Consider the following 24,963-nt stretch of genomic DNA (forward strand, 5'->3'; position numbering starts at 1 on the left):
TCAAACAACTTTGGAGGTTTGCATCAGCTTTTCTACTGTTGAAGAAATAAAAACTCAGTGGTGCTGCACGACTGGAGATAATTGTAAAGCTCTTACTAGGCTACCGCCCATTCTCCTAGACTTGGTGCTTATTTTGGCTAACCTTGTGAAAAGGATGACATTTTTGTACCGTATGACTGCTAAGAGATAAAGTATAAATTCAATCTCAGCATTTGTCATGGTGACATTTCTTGTCTGTGTGTCTCCAAACTATAATTGCATCCTTTCCAATCTTTCACAGAGGGAAATCAGGACATGCCTGTCACACACGAGGTCTCATAGTAAGGATCACTACCCGAGTACCCCCCTCCACTACTATTACACATTTCTAAAAGCTTCATTCTGGTTTCTGTATGCTGTGTTCATTTGCTCTGTAATCGCCCATCTTTCACCAGCTTAAAAGCCAAGAGAGTGTTTGTTCTTAAGGGAGAAGTTTAAGTACACATTTGGGGTGGGGGAACTGAAGAATGAAAGAGGTCAAAGCTAGTTTACCTTTCTTTCTCGGTTCCATCTTTCAACCACTACCATTTTCCCCCCCAAAATGCTCTCTGTAAATGACACCACATCATCACACAGCTTTGTTTTTAAAGTGCATTCTGAGGGGAAAATGGTAGGGTCCGCTGGCAAGCCCTCCATCTTCTCCTGAAAACCCACAAGATGGAGTCTCCTTTTTACCATCTGTGAACAGGGTAATGAAAACGAGAGTGCCATTTTGATTCAGCACTGTATCCCAAACACACCTTGGCTACTACCAAGGGTGAATAGCAGCAATGTACACAGAACAATGCATTTGCTTCTGTGCACAGCATGGACAATAGACACATTCACTTCTCCTTTCATGGTTTAACTTCCAGAGACCCTGAAAATTGAAGCCCCAAAGAAAGGCAACTGTAGGAATTTGTGCTAACAATTTTTATAAGGCATCCCCCCAAAATAAAACTAGAGTCAAATTGAAGTCAGTGACTTATCAGGGTCAGGAACCAGAACACAAGGGGCTGTCCCTAAGAAATAGGGACGCATGGAACATATGCAGTTGTTACTGCAACCTAAATGGATGTAGCCATACAGTGAAAAAAGACAAACCCGTGGATGCACTCCTTTGCACAGTGCATGTTCTGTGCAGCATAAGCTTGAATTGCCCAGGCCTTTTAACTCACCTGCAGAACCTCGAAGAAATCTTCTTTTTTTCTTATAAACTTCTCTAGTGGTAACATCTAGGCCTGAGCTAGTAACCATTCTGTCTCTTCTGTCTGGTTTCAACTGGTCATCTGGCCCCTTTTACAGGCCTTGAATCAAGGAGAAAAGCTGCCAAGAGATAGGTGAGATCTGGGCTGTTCAACTGGGATTTCTAATCTGCTCAGAACTCTTTAATCTCAGGGGCCGGGGTGATGCTGAGTTCACAGTTTGGCAGACCTGGCATCTCTACTAAACTGTTGGCCTTCACCAGTCAAGAACAATAGAAAGAACAATTGAAAAAAGGGGCCCACCTTTTCACAGGTGCTGCTCATATGTCTTTAATAGCTGCTGGGCACACAGAAATGGAGTGGATATCAGCAGTGCCAACTGCTGTTGGCCAGTGGCTATGTCCTTTCCTGAATTTGGAAACTACCGCACATGCTTTGGCAACAGTTAGCTTTGGGGGCTGATCCTTTCCATGTTTTGATAGATTCTTGTCCTGTGTTTTGACAGTTTTATGTTACCTCTTGTCTTGAATGTCAAAACATTTGACAGAAAGGTAAGATGTCAGCAGCCTCTCAATAATTCTATCCTTGTTTACTCAGAAGTAAATATCCTTACGTTCAATGGGGATTACTCTCTCTTAAAAGTGTTTAGAATTGCAGCCTAAGAAATGCAGTGAGCTCATCATGGAGCTGCCTTTGAAGAGTGCTCTAGATACATTCTAGTATGAGGCCTGGGTCAAATGCTTGGGCAAACTGCCAGAAGTCCCTATATTGTGCTGGTATCCCTCCTACTGAGACCACCCCACCTTGGCTGGCTTCTAGGTTGTCTGGGCTTGGTTCAAAGGACTGATTTTGATCTGTAAAGCCCTGAATAGTCTGGGTAGGGGAGATTGTAAGGGCACCTCTGTCTCATATGAGCCTACTTGGACATTCCTGACCACACCAGAGCAGAGTCCCCAGCCGGTTCTGTGCCCAACCCTCATCTGAGATGTAGCAAGTGGACACACAACTTGGGTCTTTTTCACTGCTGTGCCTGAACCTCCAGGTCAGGAGCAGTGAATACCAGTTGCTGTGGGACAAACAACTGTGGAGGGATGGTACCAGCAGGACTTCTCAGAAGCATCTGCCTGACCATTGTGAGGGACCAGATGTTTAGATGAACCTTTGGTACCTGGAAGATGTCAGTTGGTTCTCCCTTAGAATAAACGCAGGTTGCTGATGACTTCACAGTTACACAGAGTTACTGGGATGGCTCGTAGTCTGCACTTTGTGTGACTCCCGGCATATAAAACAGGTGCTTCACCTCCCCTCACTGGCACTGTGATGTCAGCACTCCAGGGCTGCATCACATCATTCTAGCTTGTACCTGCCTATGCCCTATTATGACATTTCCCCTGCACTGGCTGCTGTCAGATGTCTCTGCTTTTTGAACCACCTGAAAATGGTACAAGTCCAGGCTTGGTTCATGCAAGTCCAGCATTCAGTGATCATTGCATCAAATAGTGACTTACCCAATGGAAAGGGTTATCCCTGGTCACGCATCACCAACAGAGTTTTTGTTATTGTCTGACACACAAACCCTGTTGTGCTTTTCAAGGGATGTAGCCAGTGTTGGGAACTTGAGTTGCAAGAATGTGTGATTTTGGGTGGCTCGGCGACTCATGAGTTGCATGTGTTGAAGACTCTGAAAAAGACTCTAGTCAGGGTCCCCCTGACTTGGCGCACATCCCCACGTGTGGTGACTCAAGTTTGCCTGTGTCTGGGGGTGACTGCTTACTGTTTTTGCTACTTGGAAAACCTCGTGGGGCAAGCATTCCGACCCAGCGAGCAGCAGGGAAGCAGGAAAGGGTTAATGTGAGCAGGAGGGGGAGGCAGGACTGGACTCTCTTCTCCTATCTCTGATAGGAAGGAAGGAATGGGTGATCATTGGCTGAGGGGGGGCAGGAGGAGGCGGAGGGGCAGGGCAACGCTCATTGAATGACCAGCTAAAGTGGGACTACTTCTGAGTAGGGCTGCCAAGGATTCGGTCAACCTGCTAAGCCCTGCAGTTGCTGCTTTTGACCCTCCTCCCTCTCACCACTTCTGTCCCTGCTCTCTTACAGTCTCTCCCACTCCTCCTGCCCTGTTTACAGATGGGTGGGGACAGCAGGGGAGTGTTCAAAGAGAGCTCCAACACACACTCCCACTCCCTGGCAGCAGCCCCGTTTTTATCACAGATGGCAACTTGACTCAAGTCCATTAGAGTCACTAAAGGGTGACTCGGAGACTCAGAAAGTGCCCCTGTTAGGACTCCTTTTTGAGTCGAGTTGTGGGGGGCAGTGACTCGGTGACTCAACTCAAAGTCAAGCCACACTGGATTTTCCCATTCCTGGATGTAGTTCACATCTTTAGCTGGGAGCCACTGACTGTACAGGCACGTAACAGAAACCACTCCTAGACTTTAAAAACATAAGAGCCACGCTGGATCAGATCAAAGGCCCATCAGCTTTCTATATCTCACAGTGGCCCACCAGCTGCCTCAGGAATAGGGTGACCAAATACAATGGAGGACACAGTGCTTATACCTTTAACCATCACATAGAAAGAGGAATTTTGGCAGGTGCAGCTCAACATGGAAGGGTTTAAAAAGCAGTACCTGCCAAAATTCCCTCTTCAGTGCAATGGTTAAAGGTATAGGCGCTCTGTCCTCCTTAGCATCTGCTCTCCCTGCTCAGGGAGAACACAAAACAATAAGAGACCTGCATCCTGGTGCCTTTCATCTGGCATTCTGAGGTAGTCTAGCTCTAAAATCAGGAGGTTGCACATACCCATCAAGGCTTGTAACCCAATCCCCCTTTAAATGCATCTAGGCCAGATGCCATCACCTCATCAGTTTGCTATGAATTAGAATACAATTGGAATATGATTATTTTAAAACAGAAAAAGAAAGGACAGGGATGTGGTCCTTGAGGAAGAGCACTGAACTCTGGTACTTCTGCAGTGTCACCTGCACATGACCTGGGGTAGAATTTTGACCATGGAAAAACATATAGTTCCCTCCCCTTTAAAAAAGAAAGGCAAAGTACTAGTCCTCCAGGTTATGCAGGGTGCTTTGGACATGTGTGGCTGATACTGTTGGCAAATGATACCAGGACTCAGTGGGTGGACCTATATTCTGTACAGCTTTTTGCTCCTTCCTTAAGGCTTCCTCATTTCCTCCTACACTTCAGGGAGATGGAGTTCCTTAGCAGTCCCTTGAAGGGGAATCCTCAAAAGCTTATTTATGCTGAATCTCATCTGCCATTTGGTTACCCATCCTTTGGAAGCTCTTTGCAGTCCATTTGGGTTTTCACTGAATAACTTGGTCACTGAATAACTGCAGGCTTGGTCACTTCTTGGCTCACACCTAACTCCAGACACTTACAGGCCATCATCAAACAGGCCAATCCTAATACATTTCCTTATCAGAATCTTATTCTTATGGATTGTTTAATCTCTCTTGTGAGAAGTAGCTCCTCCAAGCATCTATCATTCGTTAAAGTCAGCAACAAGGCATGATGTGGTGCAGTGGCACATAAGTTCCTCAATATGTGTGACATCTCTCCTTTAGCAATCTGCCAGACAGCCACACTCACTGAGTTTAGGGGCCACAGCTAAAACAACTCTCTCTTTGTTTAGTAAAGTACTCTGATTTGATTGCTGTTTTTGTACTGGTTGTTGACTGAGGGGAGGAGCAAGTGTGCACTTCTTTTCTGCACATGTCCAGTGAGTTGCCCTTGGTCCTGGTCATCCCTATGTAAATCTCCAAAAGCTACTTAATTGCATAGCTTGTCCTTTACATTGAAGTAGGAAATGAACCATGAAATTGGGTGGCATTTAAATGCTTCATTTCTTCGTGGACATGCAGGGACAACGGGGTGGGGACAGTATGGTGAATGGACAGAGAGGATCTGTGTGCCCTGATAGGCCAGATTGGGGGAAACATACTGTTGGGTCTGGCTCTGAGTCTGCTGTAGGATTTGATTTGTTTTATATTTTTGTGATTTTAATGTGTCTGTTGTTTTAAAATGTAGTTGGTTACCCTGAGAGCCTTACACTGAAAGGCAGGTTCCAGAGAAGTTTGAATGAATGAATGAATGCCAGTGGAAGTGGCAGCGGGGAGTCCTACAACAGGATTAACTTCTTCAGCTCCCAGAAGAGGGTGTAATTCAAGTGAATCCATGCTGTACAAGTTGCAGCAGCAAGCCATCAGCTTACAAAGACAGACAGCTGCCATGCTGGCAGTTGGAATGGAGTTGGGGTTACTTTCTTCCGTTTCTGCTTTAGGAAACAAAGGTGCAGTGCAGAATGAATGGGACTTGGCTAGAATGTGGTCTTCACAGTCAACCACACGAGGACATCTTGAACTGTTCTCTCTCTCTCTCTCTCTCTCTCTCTGAGTGTGTGGGAAGGTGATTTTTTTTTTTTTGTAAGCAGCATGGACAAGCCTCTTGGTTCTTGATAAAGATGATTGCACTTTCCCCCAAAGCCCCCAGTTTAGGGGCTGGGAGAAAGCTATACCATTAGCTTAACTTGTTATTACCCCATGATGTCAGCCTGGAGGAAACAAAGTTCTAATAAAAGTCTGAGATGAGTGTTCTGTTGCTGATGGCTTTGTCTCCACTTTTAATCAGTTCCTTAATTTCACCTATTGCGCTTCCTCCACTTTGGTAATAGAAAATTTCTTCAGGAGTAGAATTAAGTAACCTCTCAGGCCCCAAGAGGCAGAAAGGTGTGATAGTCTGGAATGTACGTATATTGAGCCATGGATTGTAGAAAGGATTTCTGCCCTATATGGTATGCTCATGATATGCCACCTTATGTATTTCTTCTGTTCCCAAATTTGGTGCCTCCCAGATCTTTGGGGAACAGCTGGAGTTACTTAGTGATGAGGGAGGGGTCACCTCTCCTTAGCTGTTGTCATGTAGTTTCAGTACCACCTCTGCTACAAACTCACTGAATGGCCACGGACAAGCCTCAGCATTGTAGAAATAATACTTGCTTATCTTGTGGGTTTTTGAAGAATGACAATACAGAACACAGAAAGCAAATTATGGTTATGATTGTCCTGTGATAGGTAGTCTATTTGGTTGTGTAAAGCGTGTCATAATTGATGAACCAATATCTCTTACATGATTAAATTTTGTCTAGGCTGTTGCATAGGTTACATTAAGAGCAACCCTGCTGGATCAGGCCAATGTAGATGGGCACTTCAATATCCTGTTTCCTAGGAGAGAAAGGCATACTTCTCTTCCACTATTGCTCCTCTGCAACTTGTATAAAGGCATATTGCTGCTGAACTTGTAGGTAGCACATAGCCATTATGGCTGGTAACCATTAAGAACATCAGAAGAGCCCTACTGTGACTCTTGCCCCACAGTGGATAAGCTTGCCTTCCCCACCTCCCCACTTGGGAGTGGAAGGACCTGATCAAACCTCTCCTTTCTTCCCTCCAGGGCAGGCCTAAAATTGGAATTGGGACCTGCCTTGGACCTAACAAAAGAACCCACTACTTCTTGGAGGCCGGCCAAGAGGAGATGGGGAAGGTCATCTTATCCACTGTGGGGCAGGCAGCACCTCTAAAGAGCTATATCAGAACCTGCTTTCTATACATTTCCAGGTTGAACTCCTGCTCTGAAATGAAGTTGTGTTGCTTTTCTCTGGTGACCTATATCTCCAGTTATGCCTGATTGGAGCTGAGTGTGTGGGAGTCATCAGGGTGGTGTTGGAAACAGTTGTAGGTGCCCAGTAACGCCATGCCCATTGATGGTGTGCCGATCACAATGCTACAGTAGAAATAGAAAACTAATTTATTCGTCTTTTCTCTTTTTTTTCTTTTTGCTATGTACAAGTTTAATGGAGATCTCTTTGGGTATGAAACAATTAAAAAGAACAGGGTCTGTGTCTCATTTTTGCTTTCAATTGCTTAACATTTGATAGTTAACAGAAGGAGGCCCCCAGCCCCAGCAGCTACATTGCTTATTGGTCATGCGTCTTGTCTGAGAATCATTTTCAGGCAGGGTGGAAAAGGGTGGAGGCAACGGGTGCTCCTCTGGCACCTCCTCCTGGCGGTTACAAAAATACACCTTTGAACGCAACAGCCCAGAGATAGTGGCTTGGACAAAAAGCATGCCATGGGAGGGAGGAGGGAGGGAGGTGGGAAACCTGTAACAAGAATGCACAAACACTATTGCACCTGCCATGCCAAAGAAGTCAGCCCCATTTGGGAACAAGGCTGCCTCTCCTAACCCCCTGCAGCAGATAAATCTTTGTTCTGTCCAAGTTAAATCCCCCGTAGGAATAAACCAAAGTTGCAAACCTGAATCCCAGAGCCTGATTCCATTCTAGTCCACCAAGCAAACTGAGGAGGAAGGAGGAGCAAATTCACATGTTAACGCAGACTGAGGTGGCTGAATTCTGGACAGACCAGCTCAGACCGCAGGTGGGAAGAGCTGTGTTTTTGGAAAGTTGCACCACATTAAAAAAAAGAAAAGAAAAGCAATGCTCTCTGCAGGTAGAAAACCAACACATAAGAGACAATGGTTTCACAAAGCCCTCCCATTGAAGTACTAGTTTACTACATGCAGGGAACTTTTACATATGCAGAAAGTATGGCCCCACTCCTTTATCCATATTCTCAAGCGATCTTGTTCACATTTGTCTACCACCCTATTCAGCACAATGGACAGATTGACTCTCAGGTATTTTTTTAATGCAGGACAAGAAACAGGCTCATGTCATAGGATCTAGTGGTGATAGAGTGGACTGTACTATTTCTGGTTGAATGGGGGGGCACTTTGAATGCTCCCCAGTGTAAAAGCCCAGTACTGACACCGACTTTCTCCTTGACGAGGAGAAAGGCTCCAACTCAGCCCCGCTCCCTGCTGTGTTTGTTTTCTTTTCACTTTTCATGCATGGGAACTTCAAAAATGTGATTCCCCCATGTGCAGCCTATAGTGGTGCAGTCCATCCTACCACCACCCCTTTTCACCTCTGTTGCTACCTATGTAGACCAGGACTTACAGCTCCCCTAGATCTTGTGGCACTCACTTCTGTGCAAGTATGTTTAAGAACCGGTGGTAAGAACTGTGAAACATTATTGCATGCAGTGATTTAGGTTTGATGTGTGGACATGCTACACTACTCCTTTGATAGCAGCTTGGGAGATGACTTGGACAGAATCTGACCCATCCAGCTCAGTGCTGTCAACACTGACTGGCAGCAGCTCTCCAAACAGGAATGCTTCTCCTCCCACCCTGGAGATGTTGGCACTTGAACCTGTGATTGTTTGCATGCAAAGCAGGTGGTCTTTCACAGAGCTCTTGGACTCCCTCTCTAAAAGGGTTGGCCAACTGCAATGCTGGGGGCAAGAAGGACATGGCAGGAAAGGGGCAACAGGGGTGACTTGTTTAGCCACGGCAGGTCTGAGACTGATTCACTACATATTGGTGGTATGAAAAGAACCCAGAGGAAGTCCATTCATCTAGATTTCATTCTGTTCCTTCAGGTCATCGGCCAAGCCATCGTATTCAATGGAACGTGGAACCATACTGAGGTACTGCTTCAGGAGTTCACTGACTCTCTTCTGGTTATGCCACTTCCGGGCTGCCTTCCGGACACCAATGAAACCGCCATACCGCTTCTGCAGCTCCTGTGCTGTAGGCTCCTCCATCTGCCCATCACTGAATGGTTCCCTCAGGAAACCACCCAGCCTCTGGGGAAACTCCAGCTGGTCTTGGAAGTCCTGCAGTGGGGCTCGGTCTCCTTTGCTGGTGCCGGCTCCTGCCTCAGGCTGGTGGACAAGGGTCCTCACTCTGGCCACTTGCTTCTCATCCTCACCCAGGTGCTTCAGGCTGCCTCTGCCTCTGAGCAGGCTGCCATCCCATGTCTCCAAGGGCTGAGAAGCTGCTTCTTCCAGACTGTCCAAGTCTCGTTGCAAGGAGGCCTTCTGGATAGCTTTGCGGCAGAACTCCCAGGTGGCCCTGGAGACCAACTTTCCCTCGCATTCCATGACGCAGACCTGCAGGGAGCAGAGGGCAATTGTCAAGGGCATCCTTCATTTCAGGGGCTTACGGCAAGAGTGAAATTAAACATCATGCTCTCTAGCAAAGGAAAACTAGCAAATGGCTATTAAAGTGCTTCTGTTTGCCGCTGCAGGCTATTTTAAAATGAATTTTTTCCTTTTTCTATTAAAAGGATGGTTTAAGAAGGAGAAACAATATGAACACAGAATCCATCATGGTGGAGGAAGGCTACTTTGCTGCTCCTTATGCTTGGAATTCTGCCCTTCCCCAGCATCTACATGAGGCCCTTCTCTGTTTCTTCTTTCATATCTCCCCTCAATATCTCACCTCTACGGTCCGTAGTCCTCATCTCTAACTGAGAGGTAGCTGCCATGGACCAGCAACTGCATATGTTTGCTTCCATTGTTAAGCTCATCCTTTCTTTGCTCCACTGGTTTGGCAGGTCCCTTACCTCCCTTGTGGTCTGTTATTCCTCTCTCCACTCCAGTTGTATAATTTAGATTGGAAGCTCCTTGGGGCTGAGCCATGCCTTTGAGATGGCCCATTTGTGGATGTCTTCTAAGGAGGCTTGCCAGGTGCCCAGTCTGATGTGCTTTTGGCACCAGGCAAAGGCCTTTTTAGTTGCCCAGGCTTTTTAAACTTTTGAGAAAGTATAGGAACGAAGGTTTTTGTGGTCTGAATTGTCATGGAAAACAAAATTCTTTCCTACCGGCTTTAGGACCACATTCCCCAAGTTTAGCTGAATTCTCTGCATTCAGATGGGAATGGGCTTTTGTAGAAGTCAGATTTTAACTTGAATTAGCCAGGCCTAGGGCCTTAGCGAATTTTTGGCTGGGAAAATTGGTGTTTTAGTCTTCCTTTCGGTATTTTAGTGGAGCTTCTACATCTGCTCCTGATGGTTTCAGCATTTTAAGTGTAATTTTAGTCCTTTGATAATGCCCTTCAAAGTTAAGGGTGAAATGTTAAGAAGAGCTAATCTTGGGGAATGTGATCCTAAAGCCCATAGAATTTTGTGTTTTTGGTTTCCATTTTTGAGAAAGTGGTTTTAAAGCTGTTTTTATTTGCTGTTTTATTACTTTGATGCCTCCGTTTTGCTCTAGTGACCCAGAATGGCTCTGAAGGGAAGGTGGAGGGCCTGTTTGCACACTTAGTATTTTGCGCTCTCTCTAGCTATGCTAATGGTCATGGTCAATTGGGATAAGAGATGTGAAGTGCTTTGCACTTTAAGAAAATACTAAATGATGCTCAGATTAATTACGGCCATAACCTGCCAGCCTCTTAGTATGGAACGCATGGTGACTTTCTCAGTATCAACTATGCCTAGACCTGCTTGGTTTCAGCATGCTGGCTGTACTATGTGTCATTAGGCTGTGACCTAGGACTGTGTTGGTGACTGGCCCAAGAGCCACCAGTGGGTTCTGTGGTCAAGTGGGGGTTTCAACAGATCTCTCTGGCTTGACACTTTCTGCTACACCAAACAGGCTTTTAGCCAGAAGATGAACACATCAGGGAGAAAGGTTCTAGCCCAGCTGTCTTCCTACAGATCCTACATCCACCATAGACTGCTGCATGTGTAGCCCCAGCCCTTGTGTCTTACTCTGCTTGTCATTTGGAGGCAGTTCCATGCAACCACCATATTGTAGGATGGAGCACTAGGCTCAAAAGGATGAGCCTCTACAGTGAAGACCCAGGAAGCTGCAGTATTTTTTTTTATTTTTTTGTGGCAGACTGTGCAGAATAAGTTAGTGCAGCAAGGCCTGTGAAGAAAGTCTCTCTCTCCCTCTCTTTCTCTCTCTCTGAATCAAACAACCACCACTCCAGAGGATTTTGCCATGACACTAACACAAGAAAACAATTACCTTTAGAAATGATGGTGTGATTGAAAAGTGAACAGTTTAACAATCCGACACAGGAAAAGAGACTTGGGGTTCATCATGCCTAACTTTTAATGGCCCCCTGCAGGCAATTCAATTCCTTTCAGATGAAGAAGAAAGGAAGCGGTGGCAACCACTGTTGCTATCTCACAATAGAACTTAGGAACAGCCCCACTGGATCAGGCCACAGGCCCATCTAGTCCAGCTTCCTGTATCTCACAGCGGCCCACCAAATGCCCCAGGGAGCACACCAGATAACAAGAGACCTGCATCCTGGTGCCCTTCTTTGCATCTGGCATTCTGACATCGCCCATTTCTAAAATCAGGAGGTTGCACATACACATCATGGCCTGTAACCCATAATAGATTTTTCCTCCAGAAACTTGTCCAATCCCCTTTTAAAGGCGTTCAGGCCAGATGCCATCACCACATCCTGTGGTAAGGAGTTCCACAGACCAACCATACGCTGAGTATAGGAATATTTTCTTTTGTCTGTCCTAACTATCCCAACACTCAATTTTAGTGGATTTCCCTTGGTTCTGGTGTTGTGTGAGAGGGTAAAGAGCATCTCTCTATTCACTCTGTCCATCCCATGTATAATTTTGTATGTCTCAATCATGTCCCCCCTCAGGCGCCTCTTTTCTAGGCTGAAGAGGCTCAAACGCTGTAGCCTTTCCTCATAAGGAAGGTGCCCCAGCCCAGTAATCATTTTAGTCTTTTTCAGATGGAAGTCAGTGACTCGCTTCTAGTGCCTATTTGTGATAGATTAGCCATGGGGTGAGAGTTTATGAACAGGTAAAGTCCAGGGTCAAAAACCCCTCCTCCCTCCCAGCTGCAGAAGAGTTGCCATGGCCCAGGTTTATTGATCCAGAGGGTCTTCTGGAATAGAAAATCACCATTCTGATTACTTTCAGTGATGCAGGTGCTCCACCTCTTTGTCCTTGGCTGTCTGGAATGTGCACTTATCCACTCTGGCTCTGAAATTGCTAAAGATAATCGGAGAAGAATCATTTCTGTGATTTACTGCGCTAAGTTTTGGTTGGACTTTTGGAATGAGCACTGCCTGCCTTTGTGCTGGCTTCTGCCCACTGGGGACAGCTGCTCAGCTTGAACATGGGGTCAGGGCTGAACTGGAGGCAGGTACTGAACTGGAGCCAGGAGGCAGATTGGAGGGTCAGAACCAGGGAGTAAACCAACATTCAGCCCAGACCAGAGCTGGTAAAGACCAACGGTGTCCAGGCAAAGTCCCAGCCTAGACAAGAAGCCTTTTAGAGCAGGTTCTGTTCCAGCAAGCCATTAGCAAGCTTGGGTGGTCAGCGTCTCTCTAGCAGATCCAGGAACCTTTGATTGCCAGAGGTGGTGCTTCAACATGCAGCCCTGGTGTCTCATCAGAGAACTGAGACACACAGCAGTGAATTCCCAGGCCTGGACTTTGCAATTCCTGGCAATATGTGTAAAAAGGTTGATAATTACAAAGGCACCAGAAGTCTCCAGACCTCTCCCTTCCAAAAGGAGATCCTGCTGCCACACAGAGAAAGGAAAGTGCAAAACAGAAAAAGCTACTCATGTGTGTATGTGCATGACCTAGGAGTGGGGTTTCAGATATGAGCAATATCTGCATTCATTGCCATTGCAATTGCAGAGAAACGATCATGCCATGGGCAGCCTGTGAATCCACTTACGTCACTAGATACATTTGGCACTTCCACCCTATCCATGTGACCGCCAACAGAACCATGGATTCCTAAAATGACCAGGTGTCTCAGACCCCTGGCATGACCATCACATCTCTGCTTTTGGGTACAGCAGCACTAAGCAGCTTGCAGAGGCCTGTTCTTTCTGCAGTGTCCTTGGACTACATTCAAGGTGGAGGTTGTTCTGAATGAAATTTGTCATCTTGTTGAAATATGCAGCATGGCACAGCATGGCATGGTCCAGAGAGGCTCTCCAAATGAATTTTAATGACCGTTCTCTTCATTGTCTAATTGTACAGTGCCCGCAGTGGACAGAGGAGACTGGACCAGCCAGCTGGAGCACATTTTAGTATATTGGTCCATCCATCCATCATTCATTCATCATCCATCATTCCTTTCCTCAAACTTAAGAACATAAGAACAGCCCCGCTGGATCAGGCCATAGGCCCATCTAGTCCAGCTTCCTGTGTCTCACAGCGGCCCACCAAATGCCCCAGGGAGCACTCCAGATAACAAGAAACCTGCATCCTGGTGCCCTCCCTTGCATCTGGCATTCTGACATAGCTCGTTTCTACAATCAGGAGGTTGCACATACACATCATGGCTTGTACCCCGTAATGGATTTTTCCTCCAGAAACTTGTCCAATCCCCTTTTAAAGGCGTCCAGGCCAGTCACCATCACCACATCCTGTGGCAAGGAGTTCCACAGACCAACCACACGCTGAGTAAACCACACACTGAGTAAAGAAATATTTTCTTTTGTCTGTTCTAACTCTCCCAACACTCAATTTTAGTGGATGTCCCCTGGTTCTGGTGTTATGTGAGAGTGTAAAGAGCATCTCTCTATCTACTCTGTCCATCCCCTGCATAATTTTGTATGTCTCAATCATGTCTCCCCTCAGGCGTCTCTTTTCTAGGCTGAAGAGGCCCAAACGCCGTAGCCTTTCCTCATAAGGAAGGTGCCCCAGCCCCGTAATCATCTTAGTCGCTCTCTTTTGCACCTTTTCCATTTCCACTATGTCTTTTTTGAGATGTGGCGACCAGAACTGGACACAATACTCCAGGTGTGGCCTTACCATCGATTTGTACAACAGCATTATAATATTAGCCGTTTTGTTCTCAATACATTTTCTAATGATCCCAAGCATAGAATTGGCATTCTTCACTGCCGCCACACATTGGGTCGACACGTTCATCGACCTGTCCACCACCACCCCAAGATCTCTCTCCTGATCTGTCACAACTAGACTATCCATCCATGACAGGACACTGTAGCACATGCAAGCTGTCCTAACATTACATAGGACCATAGTCTTCCTCATGAGAAAGCTGCTTGAATCAGCATATAAGGTGTCTATTCTCTACCCCCAAAATTAGAACCAATTGGGCAAAACCAAAGCCATTTTTTGGTTCAGCGCCCCAAATATACCCAAGAATTGGTATAACTTTTAAGACAACAAAATGTGTGTAGATCTGTGTTATAGATGTAAGACTAACTGCCTAAATATGTCCATGAACTGTGCTACCAGAGCTTGTGTTCCAGCCCTACAAGGTGTGTTCCAGTGGTGTGAAAGCTGGGCCACTACCATGCGCTGCTGGGTCACTAACACAATTAGTGAACAGCATCAAGTGCAAAACAGTGGCTCCCCAGGTAGTGGTAAGTTGGCACAGGGTCAGCAGTGGGTGTCGAGGGGGACAATTGGGGCCTGGAGGTGTGTCCTTTCCACTGTCAGATACTTCTGCTTTCTGCGTAACAGAAGCTAGGAACCAGGCTTGTGCTTGAATAAACCTCTGCTGCAGGTAAGCAAGTTATGGCTGGAGGCGTTTCCAAGGTGGTGGAGTGACCTTGAGAAAAACAAGGAGACCCTGTAATGATGTATGCAGTGGGTTCCACTCAGGGAGAAACAGAGGCAGGCAGGGGAGGGGGGGCGAGAAATCAATATTCATCAAATGAAAAGGAGCAAGCACAATAAGGGAAGTAATGTCCCTTGCAAAAGTGGCACCATTTATCAACGGAGCAGGAAGAAAAGGCTCAATCAAGGGAACGGGCCGCACAGCTTTCTTTTTATCCCTGCTCTGCATCTTCCAGCAGCAAGGCTTCCACCATGGAGGGAGACTCAAGTCTGCTGAAGGGACTCAGGCATTTCACTAGGGTGGCACTGAACTCTTCTAGAGATATACCTTTAACCACTGGCTGAGATACCAGATGAGTGGCATGTCCTTGTCCATCCCACCCCCAGAGGTCTCCCCCCTCACCCCACATCAATTGTTGGATACAGTCAGGGTCCTGCTGGCTAACACAAGCCGAGGAGTATAGTGGATGGGTGACCGGACACTATCAGTGGAGGAGCAGGACAGCAGGTGAGGCACCTGCAGGGTCAGAGTCCTGCCCCATTTGTCCATCGGGAGTCCGTCTTCCACCTACTGACCTTGTTCAAATATCACCCTTCTCTGTCACCCTGCAGAACTGTGACCCTCAGTGTCAAGCTCCGCAAAGCATATGGCCTGCCTGTGGCTTGATGAAAATCCTGGCTGTGTTCCCTGACTGAGACTTTCCAGGCACATGGGTTATTGACAAGCATGTAGCAGGTTGCTGGGCTGTGGTCAATAGGGTGGCAAGGGGTGCTGTTGTGGCTGGCCCAGACATCCTCCTGCTCCAGGCTGGGACCTGCTGGGTTGTTCCAGCCAGGTGTGGCAAGGTACAGGCCAGGCAACAAGCAATCTGGATCATGAATGGCTCACAGCAAGGCCTGACGCCGCACTCAGGGCCAAGCCAGAAGTGGCACGGAGTGGAACACCCCATGTCTGTTTAAAAAAGCATTTTGGGTTTTTTGAGGGAAGGGGGATTTGGATCAAGGCTGTGGTGAAGAGGCAGGAGGGAATTTGTGCTTGCATGATTCATTTATGTAGATCCCCCCCCCCCAAGCTGCTAGTGACAGTGGTTGGGGACGACGACATGCAGGCATAGTTGTACAGAGGGGGGAATTTGGATCTGGGCCACAGTGTGGAGAGAAAGGGTTAGCCTCCCCTTTGTTGCACCAGCACCCTCCCCCTCCCCAGTGGAAAATGATGGGAATTTGGGTCTCCGATTTCACATCCAGTTTGGCATCACTAGATCTGCTACACTTGCTAATAATGTCTCCAACATGCTTCAAGCTGGCTGGGTGGTAGAAGAGGATCATCTTGGGCTGCAGGTGGAGGAGTTGTAAGAGTCGAAACTGGAACAGAGCTCTCTTCTCAGGAGCAGGGGGTGGAGATCTTATTGTCCCCTCGAGATGCTCCTCTTCCTCCTTTGCAGGGTAGAGTGACATCCTCTTCAACATTTGAGCCTCCAGAACCCTCTCACATGGGGGGAGGGGGTCAGAAGGTGTTGGAACGAAATGGGTGAGCTTATGAGACCAGTACTAAGCAAAGACCGTTTCTACTTACATGGTTGGCAACAGCCTGCCCAATGTATGAGCCAGCTAGCCATTCTGGACTACTTACAAGAAGCTTGGAGCCATCCTGATAGCTGTCTAAGTGTCTGTGGCAGTCCAGGCAGTCCCTCCGGCAGTCACTGAGTGCACGGGCAAGCAAGCAGACCAACAGGATGCTCTGCAGAATAATCCTCATGGTGTCAATCCCAAAAACCTGAAGAAGGAACAGAAGTGCACAGATGAATCACTGCCTGTCTCATGGCAAGGGGTTCTCCAACCCTGGATCATCAAAGCCAAAGAAAACCAAGAAAACAGATGTGCGTTTTGAGGTCACTGCTGGTCATTCTCACAGTTCAGATTATTATTGATGTTAATCCTTCAATTACAGGGGGCAGCAGTGGCATCACAAGGAGGATGTGGGTCATGTGGGCTGCACTGGGTGACGCACATGGGGGTTGACACCACTACTTGCCAACATTTTATAAATCTTGGCATTTTCAAATAATACCATCACATTATATATTAATCGTTGTGTAATTTCAAGCAGTATGCAATGAAACAAACTGCATTGAAATATATTCTGTCAAAAGTTATAGCCAAAAAACCAGCGGGGCAGGGTGAAGGTACATCACCATGCCCACCACCTGGGGCATTTCCCCACCCACTGCATGGGAGGAGGTCCATCTTAGGGTTGATGTGCTGGCCTCCTACACCTGATGACACAATCCCTCGTGACGCCACTGGGTGCCAGGCATCTTTCCGCCTGTGAATGTCATGAGAGCCTCTTGGAAATCTTTAAGGTTGCTTTGCTAATATGCCCACAAAGGGTGCATGTGTACCTCCTGCCCACTGCTTGTCCTCCCCCCATCAAGGAAAGCCTCCCTCCTGCCTCCTCCCCACCCACCCCAGAGCCTTGCGGTGGCTGGACTGACACCAGCTGGACTGACACAAGGCTTGCCGAGGAAGCTGGCATGGAGGCCTGTGTCAGCCTCTGCAGGCTGGCGTACCTCCATGTGCTGGCCCAGCTTACTCCCAAGGAGGCACAAGCATGCTTTACAGCATGTTTGCAACCCTCCTGAGCCAGCGCAAGGGACTTGTGCCAGCCCAACTCATTTTCTGGATTGAGCCCTTAACCATTTAAGCATATCAAAACCCCTTTTGAGCCTGCTTTTCACTGAGAGTTAGACTACTGGTCCATCTAGCTCACTATTATCTGCACTGACCGGCTGGCCACTCGCCAGGGTTTCACGTGGCATTTTTTCCTAGCTCTACTTGGAGAGGCTCCCAAGGATTGCCAAGGATGCTGGAACCTTCTGCATGCAGAGCAGGGATGTCTCTACCTGCTGAGCTTCAGTCCCTCATGAAGCTGCTGCATCCTCAGCCAGCCCCTTGCTCCATCTAGCTCAGCATTGTTTCCATGGCTGAGTAGTGGTACTCGAGGGAATCAGGCAGAGAAGGGTCCTTCCCAGTTGCCAAGGATTGAGACTGCATGCCTTTTGCACACAAAGCAAGTGCTCCACTTCGGAGCAATATCTCTTGACCACTTAAATTTGCATATATTTTCATTTGGTAAGAAGAAATAGAGCTGAAGCTCACTTGGTTTTTAAGGCAGTGGTTCCCAAACTGTGAGCCGTGGCTCCCTGGGGAGCTTTGGAAACCAGCCGGGGGGCTGCAGAATTCTCATCAAAACCCATCTCCCTATACAATGCATAGGATTATAGCTCTAATGAAGGGCCATGGCCAGCAGGTCAAGAAGCTGCCAAACGTAAGAGTTTGGGAACTACTGTTCTAAGGGGTTGTGCACGCCTGTGTCAAAGTAGGCAGCAACTGAGAAGAGGCATTCTCATGTGAGCAACAGGATGGAAGACCTCTTCAAAAAAAAGCTCACTCTCTCCAGTTCATATAAGCTTTCATATAAAACAAAATAATCTACGCTTCTTAAAATCTAATTGGGGGAGTCTTCTTAATTGAGTAAAGGTTTTTCAATCAATTAATCTCACCAATTAATTGATTTATGTCCCAATCCTAATCCCTTCCCAGGTCGGCATAACTAGCATTGTACCAGCAGAGGCTACTCTACGGCAGCCTCTGTCATCGAGTACAGAAGCCCATTGGCATGAAGGCCAGAGCAGCCTCCTATGTGCTGGCAGACCCACGGAGACCCACTGGAGCACTAAGCCCACGCAGGGGTTGGAGGAAGGCGGGGAAGGGTTTGAAAAGGTCTGGGGGTGGGCAGAATGGGGCAGTGATGGGGGCAGGGAGGAGGGGGGAATCAAACCCAGGAGGGGGGCAGGATTTTCTGGTGGTGGCAGTGCACACTGACTCCTGACCCTCTTCCTGGGCCTGGTCCACCTTCCCAGGTCAATGTGGATTTGTGCCAGCAATCGAACTGACACAGGTTCAGGTTGACCTATAGTGGCTGCTGGGGCTTACCCCGAGGCAAAGGAACAAATGTCCCCTTACTCCGAGGAGACCTCTAGCAAAGGAAAATCCCCCACAGGATACAGTGGTAGCTGTGCCGGTGCCGCTGCATCGCAGTGTGGGGATTTAGGAAGGATTGGGCTGCCCATGTTGCAGCCCTAGTGAAAAGGGATCAGGGTAAGACTGATGTGCAATGGAGGTAGTTTTATTGATGGGTCAGAAAGCTTTGTAGTCGAAAGTGATGTGCGTGAAAGATGATAGTCTCGTTCCCTTGCCACATCCCTAGCGTGACTATCCAAGAATAAGCATGACGTGAACTTGTTCATTTACTAAATCAAGGAAACGGCTCTTTGCTGCAGTTCTCATGGTCTGTCATGGTCGGGAATTGTGCCGAGCAAACTTGCGACGTGTTTAATCTTTTTCTCTGCCTCTTTGTGCAAATCCTGGTCTGCATTTCATATCAAGCAGGGAGTGATGGCTCCCGACCAGCTTCATGGCCTGGTGACAGATGGACCGAATTATGCTATCTGGCTAGAGGGAAGTTCTCCTTGTGATGTGCGTCTGCCTCCCTCACTGCCAAGGGATTGATGTGAGCATCGTGTAAAGCTGACATGCTTCAGAAAGCAGTGCTGCTTCCTCAACCCCAAGGAAGAAAAAAAAAAATCAAATCAGTTTTCCCCCAGCTCCATTGACAAAGTCTTTGTGTTAACAATACCAGGTGGTTGAAGGTTCCAGTGGGGCAAATACATCCCGCTGTGTTTGACGGTGTCTACTCCAGGTAATTCTGCAAAAGAGACTGTGTAAGAGGCTATTATTTTTTCCTAAAATGAGAAGTGCCTGGATGTCAGCCTCTCTGCTCTGGAACCCTTTGAGTCAGCAAAGTGTAGTACAGTTTTTCCTATATTGGACCACTTCAGGCTGCTCGGGGGGGGGGGGAGGGTTGCATGTTTCAGTGCTCCTCCAGGAAGAGATGAAATCCTCCCACACATAGAAAATGAGTATGCTAAAAAGAAGGTGAGACTTGACATGCTGATTTTCTAAGTTCAAAGAGTTGGGGGGGGCAGCTGAAGGAAAATTTATTTATTTAAAAGATTTCTACCCTACTTTTCAATATTTAACTGTCAAAGCACTTCACAGCACCTTTTAAATGACCAGTGGCACAGCAATTCAAAGAGCAAAATAAACACATAGAACCTGGGTTGGTCCAAGATCTCCCAGCATCTATAGTCATAAGAACATAAGAACATAAGAACAGCCCCACTGGATCAGGCCATAGGCCCATCTAGTCCAGCTTCCTGTATCTCACAGCGGCCCACCAAATGCCCCAGGGAGCACACCAGATAACAAGAGACCTCATCCTGGTGCTCTCCCCTACATCTGGCATTCTGACTTAACCCATTCCTAAAATCAGGAGGTTGCGCATACACATCATGGCTTGTACCCCATAATGGATTTTTCCTCCAGAAACTCGTCCAATCCCCTTTTAAAGGCGTCTAGGCTAGACGCCAGCACCACATCCTGTGGCAAGGAGTTCCACAGACCGACCACGCGCTGAGTAAAGAAATATTTTCTCTTGTCTGTCCTAACCCGCCCAACACTCAATTTTAGTGGATGTCCCCTGGTTCTGGTATTATGTGAGAGTGTAAAGAGCATCTCCCTATCCACTCTGTCCATCCCCTGCATAATTTTGTATGTCTCAATCATGTCCCCCCTCAAGCGTCTCTTTTCTAGGCTGAAGAGGCCGAAACGCCGTAGCCTTTCCTCATAAGGAAGGTGCCCCAGCCCCGTAATCATCTTAGTTGCTCTCTTTTGCACCTTTTCCATTTCCACTATGTCTTTTTTGAGATGCGGCGACCAGAACTGGACACAATACTCCAGGTGTGGCCTTACCATCGATTTGTACAACGGCATTATAATACTAACCGTTTTGTTCTCAATACCCTTCCTAATGATCCCAAGCATAGAATTGGCCTTCTTCACTGCCGCCGCACATTGGGTCGACACTTTCATCGACCTGTCCACCACCACCCCAAGATCTCTCTCCTGATCTGTCACAGACAGCTCAGAACCCATCAGCCTATATCTAAAGTTTTGATTTTTTGCCCCAATGTGCATGACTTTACACTTACTGACATTGAAGCGCATCTGCCATTTTGCTGCCCATTCTGCCAGTCTGGAGAGATCCTTCTGGAGCTCCTCACAATCACTTCTGGTCTTTACCACTTGGAAAAGTTTGGTGTCGTCTGCAAACTTAGCCACTTCACTGCTCAACCCTGTCTCCAGGTCATTTATGAAGAGGTTGAAAAGCACCGGTCCCAGGACAGATCCTTGGGGCACACCGCTTTTCACCTCTCTCCATTGTGAAAATTGCCCATTGACACCCACTCTCTGCTTCCTGGCCTCCAACCAGTTCTCAATCCACAAGAGGACCTGTCCTCTAATTCCCTGACTGTGGAGTTTTTTCAGTAGCCTTTGGTGAGGGACCGTGTCAAACGCCTTCTGAAAGTCCAGATATATAATGTCCACGGGTTCTCCTGTATCCACATGCCTGTTGACCTTTTCAAAGAATTCTATAAGGTTTGTGAGGCAAGACTTACCCTTACAGAAGCCATGCTGACTCTCCCTCAGCAAGGCCTGTTCGTCTATGTGTTTTGAGATCCTATCTTTGATGAGGCATTCCACCATCTTACCCGGTATAGATGTTAGGCTGACTGGCCTATAGTTTCCCGGGTCCCCCCTCTTTCCCTTTTTAAAAATAGGCGTGACATTTGCTATCCTCCAATCTTCTGGTACCGTGGCCGTTTTGAGGGACAAGTTGCATACCTTAGTCAAGAGATCTGCAACTTCATTCTTCAATTCCTTAATAACCCTTGGGTGGATGCCATCAGGGCCCGGTGACTTATTGATCTTTAATTTATCAATGAAGTCTGAAACATCTTCTCTTTTAACCTCTATCTGACTTAACTCCTCAGTTAGGAGGGGCCGTTCGGGCAGCGGTATCTGCCCGAGGTCTTCTGCCGTGAAGACAGATGCAAAGAACTCATTTAATTTCTCTGCCATCTCTAAGTCTCCTTTTATCTCCCCTTTCCCTCCCTCACCATCCAGAGGGCCAACCGCTTCTCTGGCGGGTTTCCTGCTTCTAACATATTTGAAGAAGCTTTTATTATTCCCCTTAATGTTGCTGGCCATGCGTTCCTCATAGTCTCGCTTGGCCTCCCCTATCACCTTCTTACATTTCTTTTGCCACAGTTTATGTTCCTTTTTATTCTCTTCATTAGGGCAAGACTTCCATTTACGGAAGGAAGCTTCCTTGCCCTTCACAGCCTCTCTAACTTGGCTGGTTAGCCATGCGGGCACTCTCCTGGATTTAGTGGAACCCTTCTTTCTTTGCGGTATACACCTCTGCTGGGCCTCTATTACTGTTGTTTTAAGCAGCCTCCATGCACTCTGGAGAGACTGGACTCTTTTTACCCTCCCTTCACAACCCTGCACATGCCCGATCTCATCTGATCTTGGAAGCTAAGCAGGGTCAGGCCTGGTTAGTACTTGGATGGGAGACCACCTGGGAATACCGGGTGCTGTCAGCTTATATCATAGTCTTTCGAGATTGAAGGTTGCCAACCATTGTAGTCACAACCCCCTTGCTCCTCCCAAAAAACCAGCTTCTGCTCCTCCCAATCTCTGCTCCGGAAAAGGAAGAGGGAATTGGAGGAGCATAAGAGGAAGTGTGGTTTAATGGAGAGGGGTGGGCTAGAGTGTCACATTAGCTCATCATTCTCTACACGTCTGCTCATTCTTTTCCAATTAATGAAGTGGGGAGGGGAGGAGGAGGAGAAAAAGCAGCTATAGAAGTGAGTGGGTGGATGAAGATCGTCCCTCGCCCCACAAATCTGCTGCCTGAAGTGTCCCCTCAGTCAGCCTTGTGGGTCTGCCAGCCCTGAATAGAACAACCACGCGGCTCCTCATAAGGAATGAAAAATCCTCAAGTGGTTAAAATCCACTCCAGAACAGAAGCATGAAACATTCTGGAAAATTAGAAAGAGAATTACTTGGCAGCTGAAACCCAGAGGTTTGACACCAGCCCAACAGATAAGGAGTGTCCAAAATGCTGCCCAGAAACTAGTTCCATGGCTGGCAAGCTCCAGAAACCGTAATTCTTTTTACAGCGCTTAGTTCTTTTCCTTCCAACATCCTGCTCCTCTATCTTTCTCCTCCTTCCCCACCTTAGCTGAGGGACGGATATCCCTTAAACTGCTGCCTGAACACCGTCCCTTACCTTACTCTCTCAGTGCTCCAAGAACATTGTGATAATTACTTTTATCCATAATAATCTGAGATTTAGGCCTGGCATTTACATTGACAACTCAAGCCTTTGAATCACTAATAAACTGCCCTGTGTGTAAGGGTGACAATCATTGAAATAAGGGAGCTTAACTCTGCATAAGTATGTATCCTGTAATTTCCTTCAAGCGTCTCTGAAATAATGGTGGATGAATAGACATGACTCTGTCTCCTCAGGAAGAGCCACTTCACAATAATCTTTGTGACTGCTGAGAAGAGGCCTTGGAAGAACCAAATTAGGATAAAAATTGCTCACTGCTGATTAGGATCAAAGGCCCTGGCACCTTTAAACCCGTTTGATCTCTCCTCCCACACTGCATTTTAAAGAAACAAAATATATTTAATCATGCCATGAATGAACGATGTAAGAAATTCACTGAAGTCAGCATTTAATAGTCCAAGTGTATATTTAGGGAATTAATTAACAGCTTGATTAGGGTGACAGAAGCAGGTGATTGGCACATAATAATGGATGGGGAAAGGGGGAAGAATTCTTTGGGATATGGACTCAAGTCCACTGGGCAGATGTCTCCCAGATGCAATGTGCAATCAAGGAAGTGAGTGCCATGATTGAAGCATTTATTGTCAATCACCGCAGTGGTAATTGGATCAGACCCAGACATGAGCCATGGAAGAGGCTCCTGTAATGAGCATAGTGCAAGATCAGAGTATAGCTGTAGTGAAATTTGAAATTGCAGAGCCTATACGACAGGTGATAGAATGGAGTGTCCAAAAAGATGTTGCACTTCTTATATTGGGAATGGTGCAGTGTGGGATGAGCAGATGTCACTTGCCCCAAACAGATGACACTATCTGTGATGCAGGGCATACATCTTGGCTGCACATCAGTGCAATCTGATGTGGTGAGCTGCATTGAACATGTAACCAACTCCACATCCAACAACTAGTAGTAGGCAACCTTCAGTCTCAGAAGACTATGGTATCTTGCTCTGAATGGTGGTTTTGGAACAGCGTCTAGTGTGACTGAAAAGGCCGATTCAGGAGTGACAATCCCTTCCACTCAGACAGCAAGTGTAGTCTGTCCCTGGTCTGTGTCCCTGGCTGTGGGCCTTCCTTCTTTGCCTCTTTGCCTCATTCTGTTGGGCAAGTGTCTCTTCAAACTGGGAGAGGCCATGCTGCACAGCCTGCCTCCAAGCGGGACGAAGCCAAGGTTTCCCATCTGTTGAGGTCCATTCCTAAGGCCTTCAGATCCCTCTTGCAGATATCCTTGTAACGCAGCTCCAACAACAACACATGTAATCCAACAACACATCATAGACAATCTAGTGGATTCTGTGCTCATTTCCTAGAAGTAATTCTGACTGATAGCACTGGGTCTTACTCCCAAGTAATGTGTCTCAGGATCTGGATATGGTGAATACCAATGGTGGTGCAGTGACATAGGCACTGGTGATCTTCTTAATGGATAGGGCCCAAACTTATCCAACTCTCCAGTGCTGATGCACTTGTGCCAATGTGGTGTGCACTGCATCCTGCAGCAGGAGGGCAGTCATGGAGGCCTCCTCAAGATAAGGGGAGCTTTTGTTCCCTTACCTCGGGGCTGCATTGCGGCTGCATCTATGCTGGAAAGTTGTATAGGATTGGGCCCTAAACCCCAGATTCCCTGCAGGTCAGAGATGGTGCAAAGGGTTTGAAAGTGAATTCTCTTTCCACATTTTCACAGGTCTGCTTAAGTTGTTAACTTTTTATAGATAGTCATTACTTTGAGAGATGTGAGGCTATTCATTTAGGAGAGTTTGTTTTGTTTTGGAGGGCTGAGGTGGGGTGGAAATTAAGTGAGTAATTCCTTTTTCAATCAATGCTTTATTGCCCCCAGTTCTCATTTGTTCAGTGCTAAATAATGATCCCTACTCCTGATGACTGGTGACACCCTCTTTAGCTATTGTATTTAGAAGGCATGATTTGGCTGCATTTGAGGAGGGTCAGGGAATGTG

General features: G+C 47.1%; 1 protein-coding gene and 1 pseudogene across 1 annotated transcript; one reads left to right on the top strand and one right to left on the bottom strand.

The window, feature by feature from the left end:
- Positions 1–8,721: 8,721 nt before the first annotated feature.
- On the bottom strand, positions 8,722–16,442 carry PNOC (prepronociceptin). The gene is made up of 2 exons (XM_066611977.1): positions 16,317–16,442; positions 8,722–9,258 (listed from the first exon to the last, which is right to left on the bottom strand). The coding sequence occupies exons 1-2, from the start codon at positions 16,440–16,442 to the stop codon at positions 8,722–8,724; spliced, it is 663 nt and encodes a 220-aa protein (XP_066468074.1).
- Positions 16,443–22,147: 5,705 nt separating this feature from the next.
- LOC136637855 (5S ribosomal RNA) lies at positions 22,148–22,244 on the top strand (annotated as a pseudogene).
- The last annotated feature ends 2,719 nt before the right edge of the window (positions 22,245–24,963 follow it).

The sequence above is a fragment of the Tiliqua scincoides genome, chromosome 1, assembly GCF_035046505.1.
Source record: "Tiliqua scincoides isolate rTilSci1 chromosome 1, rTilSci1.hap2, whole genome shotgun sequence".
Classification (NCBI taxonomy): Eukaryota; Metazoa; Chordata; class Lepidosauria; order Squamata; family Scincidae; genus Tiliqua; species Tiliqua scincoides.